Below are 15776 nucleotides of genomic sequence, written 5' to 3'. Positions count from 1 at the left end.
ATTATGCAAGTCATTGAAAAGCTTTAAAGCAAAACAATGGTCATATTACCAGGATGTCACGGGTTCGAGCCGTGAAAACATGCTCTTGCAAAAATGCAGGGTAAAACCGCGTACAATAGATCCTTGTGGTCCGGCCCTTTCCCGGACCCCGCGCATAGCGGGAGCTTAGTGCACTAGGCTGCCTTTTTTTTTTTAAAATGGTATTAATGGTAAAAATCATGTAACAAGTAAGGACAATGATAAACTGCTATGGAAAATTTCGATGGACCAATGGAATGATAGGAGCTTGAATTTATCATCTTTTATTCACTTAGTTTATGCTGTAAATAATATTGACTTCTCTTTAGTCCTATTTTGGATCATAGCCTGCTAACTACTGTACAATTATCCTTAAATTACCAAAAAGAAAAAGAAAAAAAAAAACTCACGTGAATTTTTTAGTTTCACCAATAATTTCACACCCTTTTAATTCCCACCCCAAAATCCCTAACTATAAACCCTTTTTGGATCTATATATACATTTTTCACCACCCTAGCTAGTTGTCATTGTTATAAGAACTTAAAGTTATGGCCTTGTCCATAGCCACTTTCCTCTTAATAACTCTTCTTTCTACAACATCTTCAGCTTCTGATTCTTGTGCTTCTTCCAAAGGTAATTCGGACCTTTCAATCATTCACATTTATGGCAAATGCTCACCCTTTAACCCACCTAAACCTTCCTCTTCATTTCTCAATACTGTTATGAACATGGCCTCAAAAGACCCACAAAGGCTCTCTTATTTATCCAGCTTAGTAGTATCCAAAAAGCCCACTATTGTGCCCATTGCTCCAGGCCAGAACCTCTTCAATATAGGTAATGATAAATACTGCATGTATACTATATACTCAAGGGTAGCTTAGTCTTCTCAATTATTTGATGCAGTTACTATTTGGAGAGTCAAACGAGTTTTTTTTTGTCCGCAATTTTTTCATACGTTTTCTAAATATTGTGAATTATTGTACTTTTTTCTAAATATATGAAGTTATAACTTTTATTTATAAAAACTTGAAGATTATATATGTCTGAATTCAAATAGAAAATTAGATAGTTTGAGCTTGGTACTAATTAGAATCATCTCACATGAATGTAATTAATGCGAAGGGAGTATGTATTTATTCAATATAAATACCCCATTGTACATGTAATTCACATTATCATTGCTACACATTGTTACAGGTAACTATGTGGTCAAGGCAAAGATTGGTACTCCAGGCCAGCTTATGTACATGGTCATGGACACAAGTAACGATAATGCATGGGTACCATGTAGTGGTTGTGTTGGGTGCACATCTAATACTTTGTTTTCCCCAACTACTTTGTTTACCCTGGAATCCGGATAACAATTGAATTTATATGGGGTTTTAAGGATCCGTGAACTAAAAGATACAAAAGGTTTGGATTGAGGAAAATAAAAGATAAAGACTCAACAATTGCTGCTAAAGTAAATAATCGCAGAATATAATATTGCTTAGAACAATTGTGCTTGATAGCGTACAAGAATTGAGAGAGATGGTACCGTAGTGTAATGGTTTCCGATCCCCTCTTTATGGGGTCTTCTCCCCTTTTATACATTCTGATTAAGGGTAAAAATAAGGTAGGTAAATTAATTACATCGTGGATCCCTGTAATTACGCCTTAATGGCCTGAAGTGGTTGAGAAAATCACGTTTGGGCGAGATATCCGGCGACGCTTGGTTATCCGTTACGAGTCCGGCTTCCGACCTTGTGTGTTTCTCCATCCGGTGGTGACTCATATCGAGCTCTGCAACGGTCTCGAAATGACTCGACCTCGGTTGTTGACGTGGCCGTCGTTCTACCTTGCATCCAGGTCGGGTTCGATGGCCCCGACTTGCCCCGGACCGGACCCAACCCGGTCGGGCTCAAGCAAAAAGGGTATCACCCAATACATACTTCCTCTACTTACAGGTCGGTAGACTGCTCCGTACCCGAATGTACTCAAGTCCACGGGCTCTCTTGCACGAGTACTGGGTCGGGCTCCGGGTCAAGTGCTTGCTTCTTCAACCAATCATATGGCGGAGATTCATCGTTCTATGCCACGTTGTCACGTGACTCACTTGGACTAGCCAATGATGTTGTTCCAAATTATGCTTTCGGGTGCATTAGTGCTGTATCTGGAAACGCAATACCGCCCCAAGGGTTGTTGGGTTTGGGTCGGGGCTCCATGTCGTTAATGTCACAATCCGGATCGCTTTATTCGGGCGTATTCTCATATTGTTTACCAAGTTTTAAATCGTATTATTTCTCTGGATAACTCAAACTTGGACCCCTGGGTCAACCCAAGAATATCAAAACTACCCCATTACTCAAGAACCCGCACCGACCATCATTGTACTATGTGAACTTGACAAGTGTAAGTGTGGGACGAATCCAGGTTCCCATTGCCCCCGAGCAACTTGGTTTTGACCCGAACACCGGTGCAGGCACCATAATCGACTCGGGGACGGTCATAACCCGATTTGTCCCACCGGCTTACAATGCAATCCGGGATGAATTTAGGAAACAAGTGAAAGGGCCATTTAGCTCGTTGGGTTCATTTGACACATGTTTTGCATCACCAAATGAAGCAGGGGCACCAGCCATCACATTGCACTTTGAGGGAATGAATTTGAAGCTGCCTGTGGAGAACACTTTGATACACAGCAGTGCTGTCCCCTTGGCATGTTTGGCAATAGCAGCAGCACCAAACAATGTGAACTCAGTGTTGAATGTGATAGACAATTTGCAGCAGCAGAACCTAAGGATTTTGTTTGACACTGCAAATTCTCGCGTGGGAATTGCTCGTGAACTTTGTAACTAGATTACAAAGAAACATGTTGTTATCAAGTCTGCTTTAATTTAATGTGTTGTTTAATTTGTAAGAGAAAATACACTCTTCAATTTAATTATCTGAAAGTTCAATAAAATGTAAGTCCCCTTGGTGAAAAAGTTCATCAAGTCTGACAATTTGCAATGGTCGTTACCAGGGGCGCATTTAGGGGGCAGAAGGGGCCGGGTTCACCCGAACCCCCTTCGCCGAAAAATTACATTATATATATAAGGCAAAATCTGTTTTTTACCTCTATATAAGTTTTGAACTCTCTTAACACAACCCAAAAGTGTAGCTTAGTGGTCAAGGGGGTTCAAAATCTTCCTAAGTCATGGGTTTATATAATTCCCGCTAGCTACAATTTTTGTTTTCGAACCCCTTCGTGGAAATCCTGCGTCGTTACATTAAGCAATATAATGAAATGATTTCGAGTATAATTTATGTTTAACTTTTTAGAGTAAAAATAAAATAGCGGTGCATTTAGAATTTCTACTTAATATATAGTACTACTAGATATCAAATTTGTATGGAATTCCCTTTTTCCTCATCGACTTATTGGACTTAGTTGTTTAATTGGTTTAGTTTTTCATGGGTTGTGTGCCTTTTCATATTCCTAAATAGAAAATTACAAAGGAATTTATCTCATGAAAGAAGGACTATCTGGTCCATTAATTATTTAATTAGAAAGACAAGCAAAGTTTAATTCGGTCTTTAGAATGTCTAATAAACACCGACAAGTATTATTTAGCATCAACATGTCAATTTCCAATTATTAGACAAAACAATGACAATTCTTATTGTATATAACTGTGTCCATGTAGAATTGTACGAACTAACAATGAAAAGGAAAACATGAACTAACAATGAATCTTCCATTTTTAAACAAAGAGTATTTGTCTTTAATTAGCTCTCTTTTTGAAATTTCAAACTGCTAAACTAACTTAAAACATGACTAATACACGATGAAAAAAAAATATAAAATAAAATAAGGAATGAATGAATGAATGAGCAAGAATATATAAGAATTACAAGAGAGAAAAAAATCACAAGAAAGTATATCTACAATATCTGTTTATATTATATATACCCCATTATCATATTATTTTGCTCAAAAATAATACATGATCAATAAACACTAGCAAGTGAATACACAGAAAACCAATAAGCAAAGTTAAAAACCTCATTTTCTATTTTGCTCACCCCACCTATCCTTTAATTTAATTTTCAACAATTTTTGATCAACCCCACCATTGGTGCACAGCAATACCCTCATCTCTCAACAATCCATACAATGCTAAGCATTCCCAATATGCTCTCCTATTTTTCTTATCACCTTTTTTTATTCCTTGATGTTTACATTCCAAGAATAGTTCATCAACTAACTTAATAGCTTTGTTTTTCACCAATTCCTCAACCACATCAGCCTCTGCCTTCATTACTACATATTCATTTTCTTTTACATTATTTTTTAACCAATCAGACATGCTAATAATCATTGGTATCTCCTTTTCGGATGATTGTTCAGTCACAGTCTCAATCTTGAATATCTCAAATTTTGTGTTTTTTGTAGGATAATATTTTGAAAACCAATCTGACCCTTCATTCTTATCTTGTAAACCAACATCAATGAAGACTCTTCTTGGGTAACTTTTAAGGGAAACACCCATTAAATCTGGTAAATAACGAGTCTTTTTTAGATATCTACTTGATTTTCCTGATGCTGCTCTTGGTGGTTCAAGTAGTACATCTTCTAGTTTCTTTAGTGCTGCCTCTTTTGCATTTGTTTTCTTCGCTTTACGCCTCCGATGTTCAAAATCAACTGGTCTGATCAATTTGAATTCGTGCAGGCTTGGCCGACTAAGGGAAGTAAAGTATTTCCTACCAAAAAGTTTTTCATTCTCGGGGTTCGGACCCGAGACCTCTCTTGCATTTGTTGTCAGAGTACTACAAAGTCGTCGTTTGCTAGAAGAGCTGATAGAGGCATTCTTTATTTTCCTCATGGCTACAATAGTTGAATCAAATTTTCGTACATAGACAATCTTGTAATTTGATGGCTGTGGAAATTCAGCCATTGGATTGTTACTAAGTGGTACAACTACAATGCCACCTATTTTCAAAGCTCGTTCAATAAAATTTGAGGACTGAAGGAAACCATAGGAAAATACAAAGTCAAAAGTCTCATTAGGAACAATATCTTGTCGTGTAGAATCTGAATAAGAAATCAAATCTGGATTGTAATCTTTAACAACTTGAGAATTGTAAATAACTTCCTCATTGCCACTGGCAACAACAAGGGATCTGTCGCCCATTCTTAAAAGGCCTTCATTTGCCAAATCTCGAAAAATTATAGGCAAAAACTCCAAATTCATTGGATTAAAAGCCATCTCATGAACTTTGAAAAAAGCATTGGATTCGTAGCGCGATAAGTACCCGATTATCGTATTAATCCAGGGTAAAGAGACAATTACCAATGCTAAAATTGTTGCACGAACCATAAACTTCAAAACCCACGAATGGTCTAATCTTATAATAACCAATTTTGTGTCACCATGGTAGCTCAAACCATCTATGTATAAACCTCTCATTTTGTTATGTTGCTTGGTGTAAAAACTTGGCAACATATCATTCATCGTTTTGTACCTCATGCTTATACAAAGTGAAAAGTAACAAGAAATGAACACGAATCACGAAAAATCTTGAAACTTTTTCGTTTAGAAAGCAGCAAGAAAGACGTTTCAGGTGTATGCAAGCTAGCCAGACACTCGGGAGAAGGTTGAAAAAAAAATTAAAGCTAGAGTAAAAAGGAGAGATGGGTGAGCTACAATAATGGAGAGAAGATGAATATTATTTTAGCGAGTGCAAAACCTGGCAGCTGTGTGATTTCCACCCACGAGGGCAACTCGAGTACTTTGCACTTTTGTCCACAATAACAACAAATCCTTTAACCTTTGAATTTCCATTTGTCAATAAAAATACTCTCCTTCCTTCTATAATTTCCAGATCGATGACTTCTATTATGAATATTAACAATACTCCATGATCCAGTTTAGCAATACATTGGAAAAAACTCCAATAATTTTTTGGTCATCGATCAGAAAAAAAGAAGGAAGGAGGAGGTTAAGAGCAAAGACTATTGGATCTTAATTTTTATTCTACTTTTTTTGATTTTTTTGATTTTATACTTTCTAATGCTATTACTTCTTTCTTTATAAGGCTATAGAAACTAATATAGCACAACGAGGGTATGGATTCAAATTGATAACGATTGGATATGCGATTATTTCTCTTTAAAGGAATGGTGAAAAAATTTCAATTTTGATGGATGACTTTCACCCTTCAATTTTGACCAGAATCAACAAACATTTTTAAGAGGGTTGGATTAGTATTTCATTCACCAACTCTTTACCTGCAAGATCTGTTATCATAAATGAGAGACAACAAAATATCACCACATAAGCATTTTGTTGAAGATATATTAAGTCAATAAACGTATGTTCTTTTTAGGACCCATTTGTTCATAAAAACTTTTTTTTTTTTTAATGTGTTTGTTCATGAAATTTTGTAAGTTTTAAAAAAAAAAAAATTGAAAATGAATTTTTCGAAAATCCACTTTTTGAAAATTTTCAGAATTTTTTTCCCACTCACAAAACCGCAGCATGTCCAAACATAATTTAAAATTCCAAATATTATTTTTCAACTTAACTCCAAATTTCACATTTTTTCAAAAACTACAATTTTTATGTCCAAACGCCTACTTAGTAGTTTAAGCTTTTGATAAGTAATAACCAAAAGTAAAAAATTTGGCTTCTTTCAGCGACAGGTCCGCATCTTTCAGCGTCTGTAGCGTCCTATTCTCGGAAGATGCGCACAGGGGAGCGAAGGTCGGCACCACCCGTTCTGAATTGTCCAAGATGTCGCAATCCACGGGAATGACTATATGCCGATTAGGACCCTCCGTCCTTATCTCCACGCGAGTAGTCCTCTCCATGAAGGTCCGTACCTCCTCAGGGTCGATGTTTGAGCCAGAGTCATCGTCCCCCGCAGGGACAGCTCTACCTCTCCCAGCCACCGATGATGAGCCACCTTCAGCAGCCCGCGTAAGCTCTCCGCTACCACGAACCCCCTCAACCTCAGAGGGATTCTTCTCCATGGCGGCACCCACCGCAGAAACGACCTCGACGCCTGGTGTAAGCACCGATTCCGCTTCTAAAGCAATGAATCTTACTGTCTCAACATCGACGACAATGGCCTTCGCGATCTCCACCCTTCGTCTTTTCCTCGGTGATGCCTTCTCGCTATGAGATGACTCGTCCACAAGGTGAAAGATAGGCTGAGAAGAGATCTCATCCGGCACGGCAACAGTTTGGGGGGCGGAGTCCCTCGTTGGTGGAACTTGAGTCCGACCTCCTCGAGCAGACTTAGCTAAAGCAAACTGCATTCCAGCCGACGCGATAGCCTGGCAAAATGCAGGTACTGGAGATTTGTCCTTTTTGGAAACTCGCCGACCTGGCACCAAAGGAAGGTCGCATCAAAAGGCGATAGTGAACGGCGATAAGTTGGAAGGTAGAAATAACACTTACTGGATGAAGTCTTGGGTCTAAAGCGCTTGTGAAAGGACGCCCAGTCGCGAATTCCCACGGTGTGGGGTAACACGCGAGCCACCCAATCTTCAATATCGAAGACGGGAGAAGGTGCACGCCTCTCAGCTGAAAACAGGGAAGCCGTGAGTGAGTCGAAAATGAAAGAAGAAGAGGAAGAAAGAAAATAATGAACATATGGCAAGATACTTACGATTATAGTTCCACTGCTCGGGAAACCGGTCGGATTCGCCACCAGATGCTCGGTCTTAATGAAAAAGTATTTATGCTAGAACTGCCGGTTCGCCTTATCATCCATCCCGGCCACCAACCCTTTGATCCCACGATGTCGCAGATGTATCAATGTGCCTCTGCAAAAGCTGGGCGAGAATAGATGCAGCAGATGACAAATATTGACCTCACAGCCACCCAACTCGGCGTACTTCGCCAGCATCAGAAAAACTTTGTATAAATAAGGGAAGAGCTGCGCCGGGTATACGTTGTAAAAGTGGCAGAACTCCTCCGTTAAGGGGGGAGAGGAAGAGAATAACCAACTAGGAACGGATAAACATAGCAAGCACAATATCCAGGTCGGTGAACCTGTACTAAGTCGCCTCATGCCGGAATAATCTCGACATGAGAAGGAATGCGGTATTTGGACCGGAGGTCGGCTATTTGACGCGGCCCCATCTCAAAAAGCTCCTGAGCAGGAGCGGGAGCAGGTTCCTTTGGAAAGTCATTTCTGACCAAAGGATTCTTGGGAACCACCTCCTCCACGGTGGGGAAGCTTCTTCCTCCTCAACCATGGATTCCTCACCGCCGGTAGGAATGGCGACCCATAAAGGAATGGCATCGGAGACTCCGTCGTGAACATGAGGGGAATCTGATATATTTCTGTAGTAAAGCGTGTACAGCAAAGTCAGAGAGAGAAGATATCAACCGGGAAAGAAATCAGGGACTGGAATTGAAGAAGCTGTAAGAATCGGAAATGGAGATTAGAGAAGAAGGTCAAAAAGGAACAATATGCATGCAAAAAGAGAAATGTTGAAAGCTTCGAAAATGAAACCCCTCTCCTCTATTTATAGGGTTGGGTAACACCAGAATCAAGGCAAAGAGCCGTCAATGGCACCAAAATCGAAGCGACAGAAGCAGCATCGAGAAGACGTGTAATGATGACGCGCGTGGAATGACATCATCCTATGATAGCCACACCAACCACAGCCATGTCGCCAGTTCGACCTCGACCGATTCGATTCAATCATCGCAGCCAAATTTCCTCTGAATGGTTGCAGACAGGATCCGCTCATCGAGGACGTCCAAGATCACGACCTCAACAAGCGGAGGGACTAACAGTATTGATCAAAATCTGGACTGGACTTAATGACTGCAAATGGACGTGGTCGAGGATTAAGCTGACCACGGCATAATGGAAGGAGTCGTCTTAAGAAGGATTAGTGCCGAGGTCAAGTAAAGGGTGTATGGAAGTAACGGTAGGATAAGTTTAGAATAGAAAGAAGGAATATTCCATTGAATAATATTCCTTCTGTTGTACTTTTTAGGGTTTCTTGGGAATATGCCCTATAAATAGGAAGAGATAAAGAACAAAAAAGGATCTTCACTTTCTGATAAGAACACATTGTAAAGGGTTGACTATAAAGAATATACAAAAGCTTGTCTTGTTCACTGATTACATTGTTCGATATACGCTTTTTATTCACAAGATACAAAGATTCCTTGTCCATCATCATTTTCTATTACTCCACGTTGTTGTCAGGAAGGAGAATCATCCAAGTCATCTAACATTTGGGTGATAATTTCCTTCTTATTACATTTATTGCAATGATCTACATTTATTGCATGCTTTTATTATTACATTCATTGACAATCATTGAGCATTTGTAGTTGGTATACAACATTTTTGGATTCAGCCCAACATCGTCAATACATCTAAACGTTAGATCTAGTGGTTACTATATTTAACTAGGATTCACTCTCTATTTTCTCATTAATTCGTTTTAAGAAAAGGTCTAGCGCTTTTCTGGTAAAACAAAAATGCCGTATGCTAAGTTTGGACAAGTCCATCCTTATACAAAATGAGTAAAAGGGGTGCACTAAGCTCCCACAAGGGTCTACTTTATGCAGTCTTACCCTGCATTTCTGCATTCTGCAAGAGATTGTTTCCACGGTTTGAAATTGTGATCTACTAGTCACATGGCAATAACTTTACCAGTTACGCCAAGGCTCTCCTTCAAAAAAAAAAAAAAAAGGACACAAGACTAAACATTGGAATTTATATCTACTATACTTGATCTTGAAGTTTGGACAGTGCAGCTTGTCCATCTTTAGTGTAGCTCTCATTTGTCTACGCAAACAGATAGCTTCAGTGAAGAAGAAAGTAGCCTTCGTCTCTTCACTCCAATTAGCTAACTAATAAGCCAATTGATTACCTTCTCCAGAGCAGTGAGTGAACCTGTAGTCTCCAGCAATAGCCATATCACAATTCTCATGTGATGAGAGGTCAATCAATTGACACCCCTTGCTGACCTCAAGCCTCAACTTCTCCATAACAGTAACACATTAATAATAAGTCAAGTGTACTCACATTATCGGACGGCATATAATTAGCCAAAGTTGACAAGAGAGTAAAGGATCGATACTATTGATTTTCCATCATGGATATTTCACTCTCTTGCCAACAAAATCATATCCATACAAACTTGACTGAGTCTATTATCACAGGCCGCCCTCATGGACCATATTTCCATACAAATTCAAGTTAAGGCTGACATAAAAGACTTATCCCCTTAAAAGCTTTCGAATATTGCTGCTCACCTTTACTATATATAGGTTGCATTTCAATTGACAGATATATATACTACACTAATATTTTCATACAAATGTTTATAAAAATAAAGACTCGAAAAGAGCTGATGAACAAATCTGTATAAGATTTGCTCTGGACTTTAGGTTTCTTCAGTTGATCACTACACAAATGTAACAGTTCTTTTATATTTAACACATTAAACTACTACTACTACTATTACAGTGCCTACAAAAGAAGACAGTAGTTACAGTTATCATCACTTATTTAAACAAACCTACAAAAGAAAACAGTACAACCCATACAACAGAACTAATACATATTCTAGGCAAGTTATTATATATGTCCATCCGTTAAAACCCATTTTTGGGGACTAAATAAACTCTAGCCTTAACAACCGATCCATTTCCAAGCTTGAATCCAGGACTAACTGGAAATCCAACAACTAGACCCATACCCATTCTCCCTCCTATGCCCATGGAAATAGAATACTTCACTACACTTTCCATGTACTGTGGGTGAAACTCGGATCCTTTGCTCGCCTCGAAATGACTTGGTGGAGGATCCAAAGAAAAGGTTAGCAAATGCAGCAGCCAAACGGCCTTCGCCAGCCCCAGAAACTCCCCATAAAACTGACTCCTCGGATGGTTCCCAGCCAACACCTGTCGCCGCTGCTCCAAATCACCAAACAGAGACTCCTCCATTTTGGGGTGCACAATGGCCAAGTATTTCTTGAAACAGAAGTTCCCGAAACTGCAAGTGGGGAGAATTCCCAAAAGTTCCATTGGGTCCATTGCTTTCATGTCCCTGTACTGTGTAAAACAATCGCGCCGGTGTTGATCTGGGTGGAGCAGTGATGACAAGCTTCCATCCATGTAGAAAGTTTCGTGATCGAATCCTTGGAACATTTTGCGGTTCACATAAGATTCCAGTGCGTATTTGGCATGGTTGGATCCGACGATTGAATCTACCGTGGGTGTGTTTGTGTTGGATGAAGCAGCTTCGATGGATCTCACAGCCGCTGCAATGTCCCAGTGGGCAGAGCGCATCAAAGAGAGGAGCAAACTCGTGAAGGATTTTGAAGCTTCTTTTACTAAGCTCACTGTAGTTTCGAATACGTCAGGTGCCGGCAACATTGTAACTGGAGCTTGACTGCTACAGCTAACTTTTCGTTTTGACTTGCTTTTCTTTCCACCACTGCTGCTAAGACTTGTTGCTGTTTTCAGCTTCTCCCTCAAATTATCAATTTCCATTTCTTTGGCCTTCACTTCTTGCCTTAGTTCCTCCACGGTGGCTTCATATGGTGCAACCACTTCTCTCAGCGTAGCGGCACCGACTCTCCAGTCCCCTTTTCTAATTCCACCACCAACATTCCTTCGAAATCGTTCCCTCAACACCCCAAGCCTCCGTAGTTCCGATATCACAGCCACATCAGCCACACGCATTTTATCCTGATCCCAAGGACAATGCGCCTCTTGTAGACTAACATAAGCCGTCTTCAACGCCGACGCCGCATCGAACACTTCCCCTAAAAGCATCTCCATTTCTGTTACTTTCTCAGTTCTTATCTCCTCCTTTGTGACCTCAACGTTCTGGAATTTTTCCTGAGTCTCCACATAAGGTAGGTCTTCTTTTTCTTCTTCGCCTTCGGTACTATACTTGTCATCTTCAGATTCATCGCTGCAATGAGCATCGGAGATATTGCCGTCAATACGGCCAGAGGAAAGTGGATGGAGCAAGCAAGAAGCAGTGACACGTTGGATTAGATCGGAGAAATTGGAGACCTTGTTAGCCATTTTCTTTGATGCCTTGGTTCTGCAATTTCAGAGTCAAAATAGAGAAATAAGATATGGGCACCAGTGCACTGGCACGTAGGTGTATAGTAGAAGAAGACAAATGTAATATATCTGTATAGAACTTTTAAAAATTACTTCAACCATTCCATTTTGTGCATACGACAAAGTCATAAGAATCACTTCATGAAATTCATCATCTTACTGATCATCATCATAGAAAAGAAACTTATTGCATATAGGTATAATAACCCGACCCTCGGACGTGTTTTGACTGTCACATACAGCATATGATTAGATTTACTTCGATGAACTAAAAGAAGTTTGGATGAAAGGGATCAAGGGTGGAAAAAATGAGGAAGAATAAAGAAAAAAACAACTGGTGCAACCTGATCAGGTGTAGCACCAGAACGTCTACCATGACACTGTGGAATTAACGCATATCCACGGATGTTTAGGGTGCCATCAGGAGGGAGCAGTTTATCGTGTCGCCATGAAGCTAATGCAACACGATGAATAACAGAGGAAAGAATATACTTAGGAAATCTAAAGGAATTAAAGCGTCCGATGAAGATACCGTGACACGGTAAAGAGAGCTGATACAGAAGAGCTATTGAGCTGCGGCAAAACTACAGCGTCGCAGTAGATGCTTCAGAATTCCAAAAATCAGCAAGGGTTAATTGGCCTTTGACAGTGATTTATATCTTGGGTAGAATTTTTTTTTGAGAGGGTAAATATTTGTATATTAATATAAAGACTTCACTAAAAATGTGAAGTCACCCATAATTACAGTGTTGAGTGTCCATACAAAACTACACACAAAAAAGGACACTATTCCTCCTAGTTCTTCTTACAATGAGCCTAGGGCATCTAAGATGGATTCATGATCCTCCAAAAGTTTTCCTTTACACCAAAAATAAAACAGAGCTAGACATTTCATCTTTATGTTCTGGACGCTGTTGCACTTTCCTTCAAAGCATCTTTGGTTTCTCTCTTCCCATACTGACCACCAAATACAAGCTGGGACAATTCTCCATCTCTCTTTATCTCTCGAAAGAAATCCCTCTTTATTCCAGCTAGTTAGAATATCAAGGATTCTTCCCGGCATTACCCATGGGATTCCCCTTAGACTAATGAAGATCCTCCATATCTGAATAGTGAACTTGCAATGCAAAAAAAGATGGTTGATTGTCTCTGCCTGCTCCCCACGTAAGTAACACCTAGAGCACAGTTGAAATCCTCTTTTTGTTAAGTTATCTTGTGTTAGGACTGCACCTTTTGCCAATAACCATGTGAAGCAAGCGACCTTGTATGGAATTTTGACTTTCCATATCATCTTCCATGGCCAACATCCGATTTGATTGTTTGCAAGGTTGTATTCTTTGTACGCACTCCTAACTGAGAACTTTCCTTGCCCATTCCCTTGCCACATGATAAGGTCTTGGTTTGTATTGGTTCCAGAGAACTGTTCCAAGACCCTATAGCACTCAGTCAATCTCCCAATCGTTTAGCATTCTCCTAAAAGTGAGATTCCATCCCTGGGCAGTCCAAACCTCTGCTAAAACTGCTTGTTGTTGCTGATTTATTTCATGAATGTCAGGGAAGAGACCCTTCAGGGTTCCTTGTCCTAACCAGTTGTCATTCCATAAAGACACTTTACTTCCACTTCCTACTTTGAACTTTGATTTGTTAATCACTTTTGGCCAAAGGTTTCTAATTGATCTCCACAAGCTGACACCAAAGGTTCCTTTTAGCTTCCTTTTGGGTAGAAATGACAATCTATTTCGCAACTGAGTACGTGATTTGCAAAGAGAATACACTGTGCAAAACTTAGTGGAGAGGACTCATCTTCATTGGATGATTTCTTAAGCATTGCAGTAAGCCTAAACATTTTTTTAATAAGAAGAGGTACCCCTAAACCTTATTCGATCTACTAAGTTTTTGGGTGAAATTATTGTGATTAGAGCTAATGTGAGGATTTCAAGCATGTATATGCTTGAAGAAACCTATGCGTAATTACAGTAGAAATTGATGGCTTGATTTTATTGAACTGCTGAGGGGGTACGGGAAATTTGTCATTCCTATGGCTTGATTAGTGAATGCGATGAATACCTACTATGGGTAATTCATACCCAAATTATTATTATGATTTTTAATCAAACAACTTATGACTTCTTCCTGCCCCGGTATGTATCAGTGTTATGTAACAGTTTAATGTTTCATCTGTAGAAAAGGACCCAGCAAAAAGATTACACGGGCATTCAATCACTCGGCTTACTACGAACACACAAATTCCCTCAACAAAGCTTTGTCGATACCAGCTAAAGTTCCCCCGCCAATAAAAAGCTTCAGCGAGACAAAATACTCAGTGATACACCAGCACCTTCAGCCTAAAAAACAACAACCACCATTTCACTCACCACTCTCTTCCTAAATCTATATCTATATAAAAAGCCACTAACATTAAGAAGGTTACCAACTCTTGAGGTAGAGTTGCTACCGATCACATAGCATAAGTGCATAATTATTTTGAAACTTGACAGTGAATATAAGTAATGACCAAATAATAAATAACATTATCATTACTTAGATGTTGATTCATATAATTCAACAAAGAAACAACCCAATTAAAAGAGTCACACATTTTAGCATTTGCATTGCACTAGGGGAATCACACCCTTTCCAAATTAAAACAAATCAATACCTAAAAATTCAAGACACACAACAGCACACTTGAAATAGAAACTCAAACAAAAAAGATTAGCAACACAAATAATAAAAGGGTATTAAGAAAGAATGTAAAAAAATCAAAAGCCAAATTCTTGAGGAAAAAAAAATTAACTTTTGAGAGTACAGTAAGGAAAAGTACAGAACAAGAACAAAAAGAAAAACCCACCAAAGATTCAGTGAATTATGAGCAAATGATGAAAATGTAGGTGGGGAAAGCTCACAAAAGAAAAAAAGAGAGAGAGGCTCTTACACTGAATTCAGCAAAAGCAAAGAGAACTAAGGACATGAAAATGAAGTTTACATGCAAGTAAACAGTGCTTAAGGAACCAATTAATGTGAGATTATGTTAATAAAGAAAGAAAAAAGACATTACCTTTTGCAATTGCTGGAAAAAGAAAGAGCAAAAAGCTAAGCTTGGAAAGTTGCAGAGATTTTGGGGGACTGAAGAGATCTGAGAATTGGGGTCAGCCCGAAATGGAGTTCTAGATCTTTTCAAAATGACAAACTGGTCTTCTATGTTTCGGGTAGGTTCAAAGTGATCCCTTCATTATATTTTGAGTGGTTTTAGTCCTTTAAATTTTTAAAAATGAGCACTTTTAGTTTTCATTAAATATTTAATAAATTATGCTTGTTAGATTTAACAGGAACTATGGAAAAAAATAAGATTTACAAAATGTATTATTCTTTTGGTCAAGATTGTAACTCAAATTAGGCGAGGAAAATGTCAAAAAAGTATTTGAGCATTTTGATTACAGATGCTTACATTTAGTTGTGAACTTTCAGACTGATTAGTGAAGAGCATAACTTCATTGGTCTTACTATTCTTTGATGGAATCACCGATTTATATGGGACAAAATTACTGGACCATACTAGAATTCAACTTAGGCATATGACTTGAATTGTTACCCTTTCTCCTTTTTCACCTTATAAAGTACAATAAATATTTGCTGGTCTATATCTTAAGATAACAATAACAAGTTCCAGTTCT

The 15776-nt window shown here is 38.9% G+C and overlaps 2 protein-coding genes and 1 pseudogene across 2 annotated transcripts; 1 reads left to right on the top strand and 2 right to left on the bottom strand.

The window, feature by feature from the left end:
- Positions 1-514: 514 nt before the first annotated feature.
- Positions 515-2857, top strand: LOC109241981 (annotated as a pseudogene).
- A 1052-nt stretch (positions 2858-3909) lies between these two features.
- On the bottom strand, positions 3910-6048 carry LOC109241984. The gene has a single exon (XM_019408805.1). The coding sequence runs from the start codon at positions 5509-5511 to the stop codon at positions 4105-4107; it is 1407 nt and encodes a 468-aa protein (XP_019264350.1). The 5' UTR covers positions 5512-6048; the 3' UTR covers positions 3910-4104.
- Positions 6049-10371: 4323 nt separating this feature from the next.
- On the bottom strand, positions 10372-15346 carry LOC109241983 (IRK-interacting protein). Its single transcript, XM_019408804.1, has 2 exons — positions 15161-15346; positions 10372-12079 (listed from the first exon to the last, which is right to left on the bottom strand). Exon 2 carries the CDS (start codon positions 12058-12060, stop codon positions 10618-10620), a length of 1443 nt encoding a protein of 480 aa, XP_019264349.1. The 5' UTR covers positions 12061-12079; positions 15161-15346; the 3' UTR covers positions 10372-10617.
- Between the last annotated feature and the right edge of the window lie 430 nt (positions 15347-15776).

The sequence above is a fragment of the Nicotiana attenuata genome, unplaced genomic scaffold, assembly GCF_001879085.1.
Source record: "Nicotiana attenuata strain UT unplaced genomic scaffold, NIATTr2, whole genome shotgun sequence".
NCBI classification, from domain to species: Eukaryota; Viridiplantae; Streptophyta; class Magnoliopsida; order Solanales; family Solanaceae; genus Nicotiana; species Nicotiana attenuata.
This window is presented reverse-complemented; position numbering and strand designations above follow the sequence as displayed.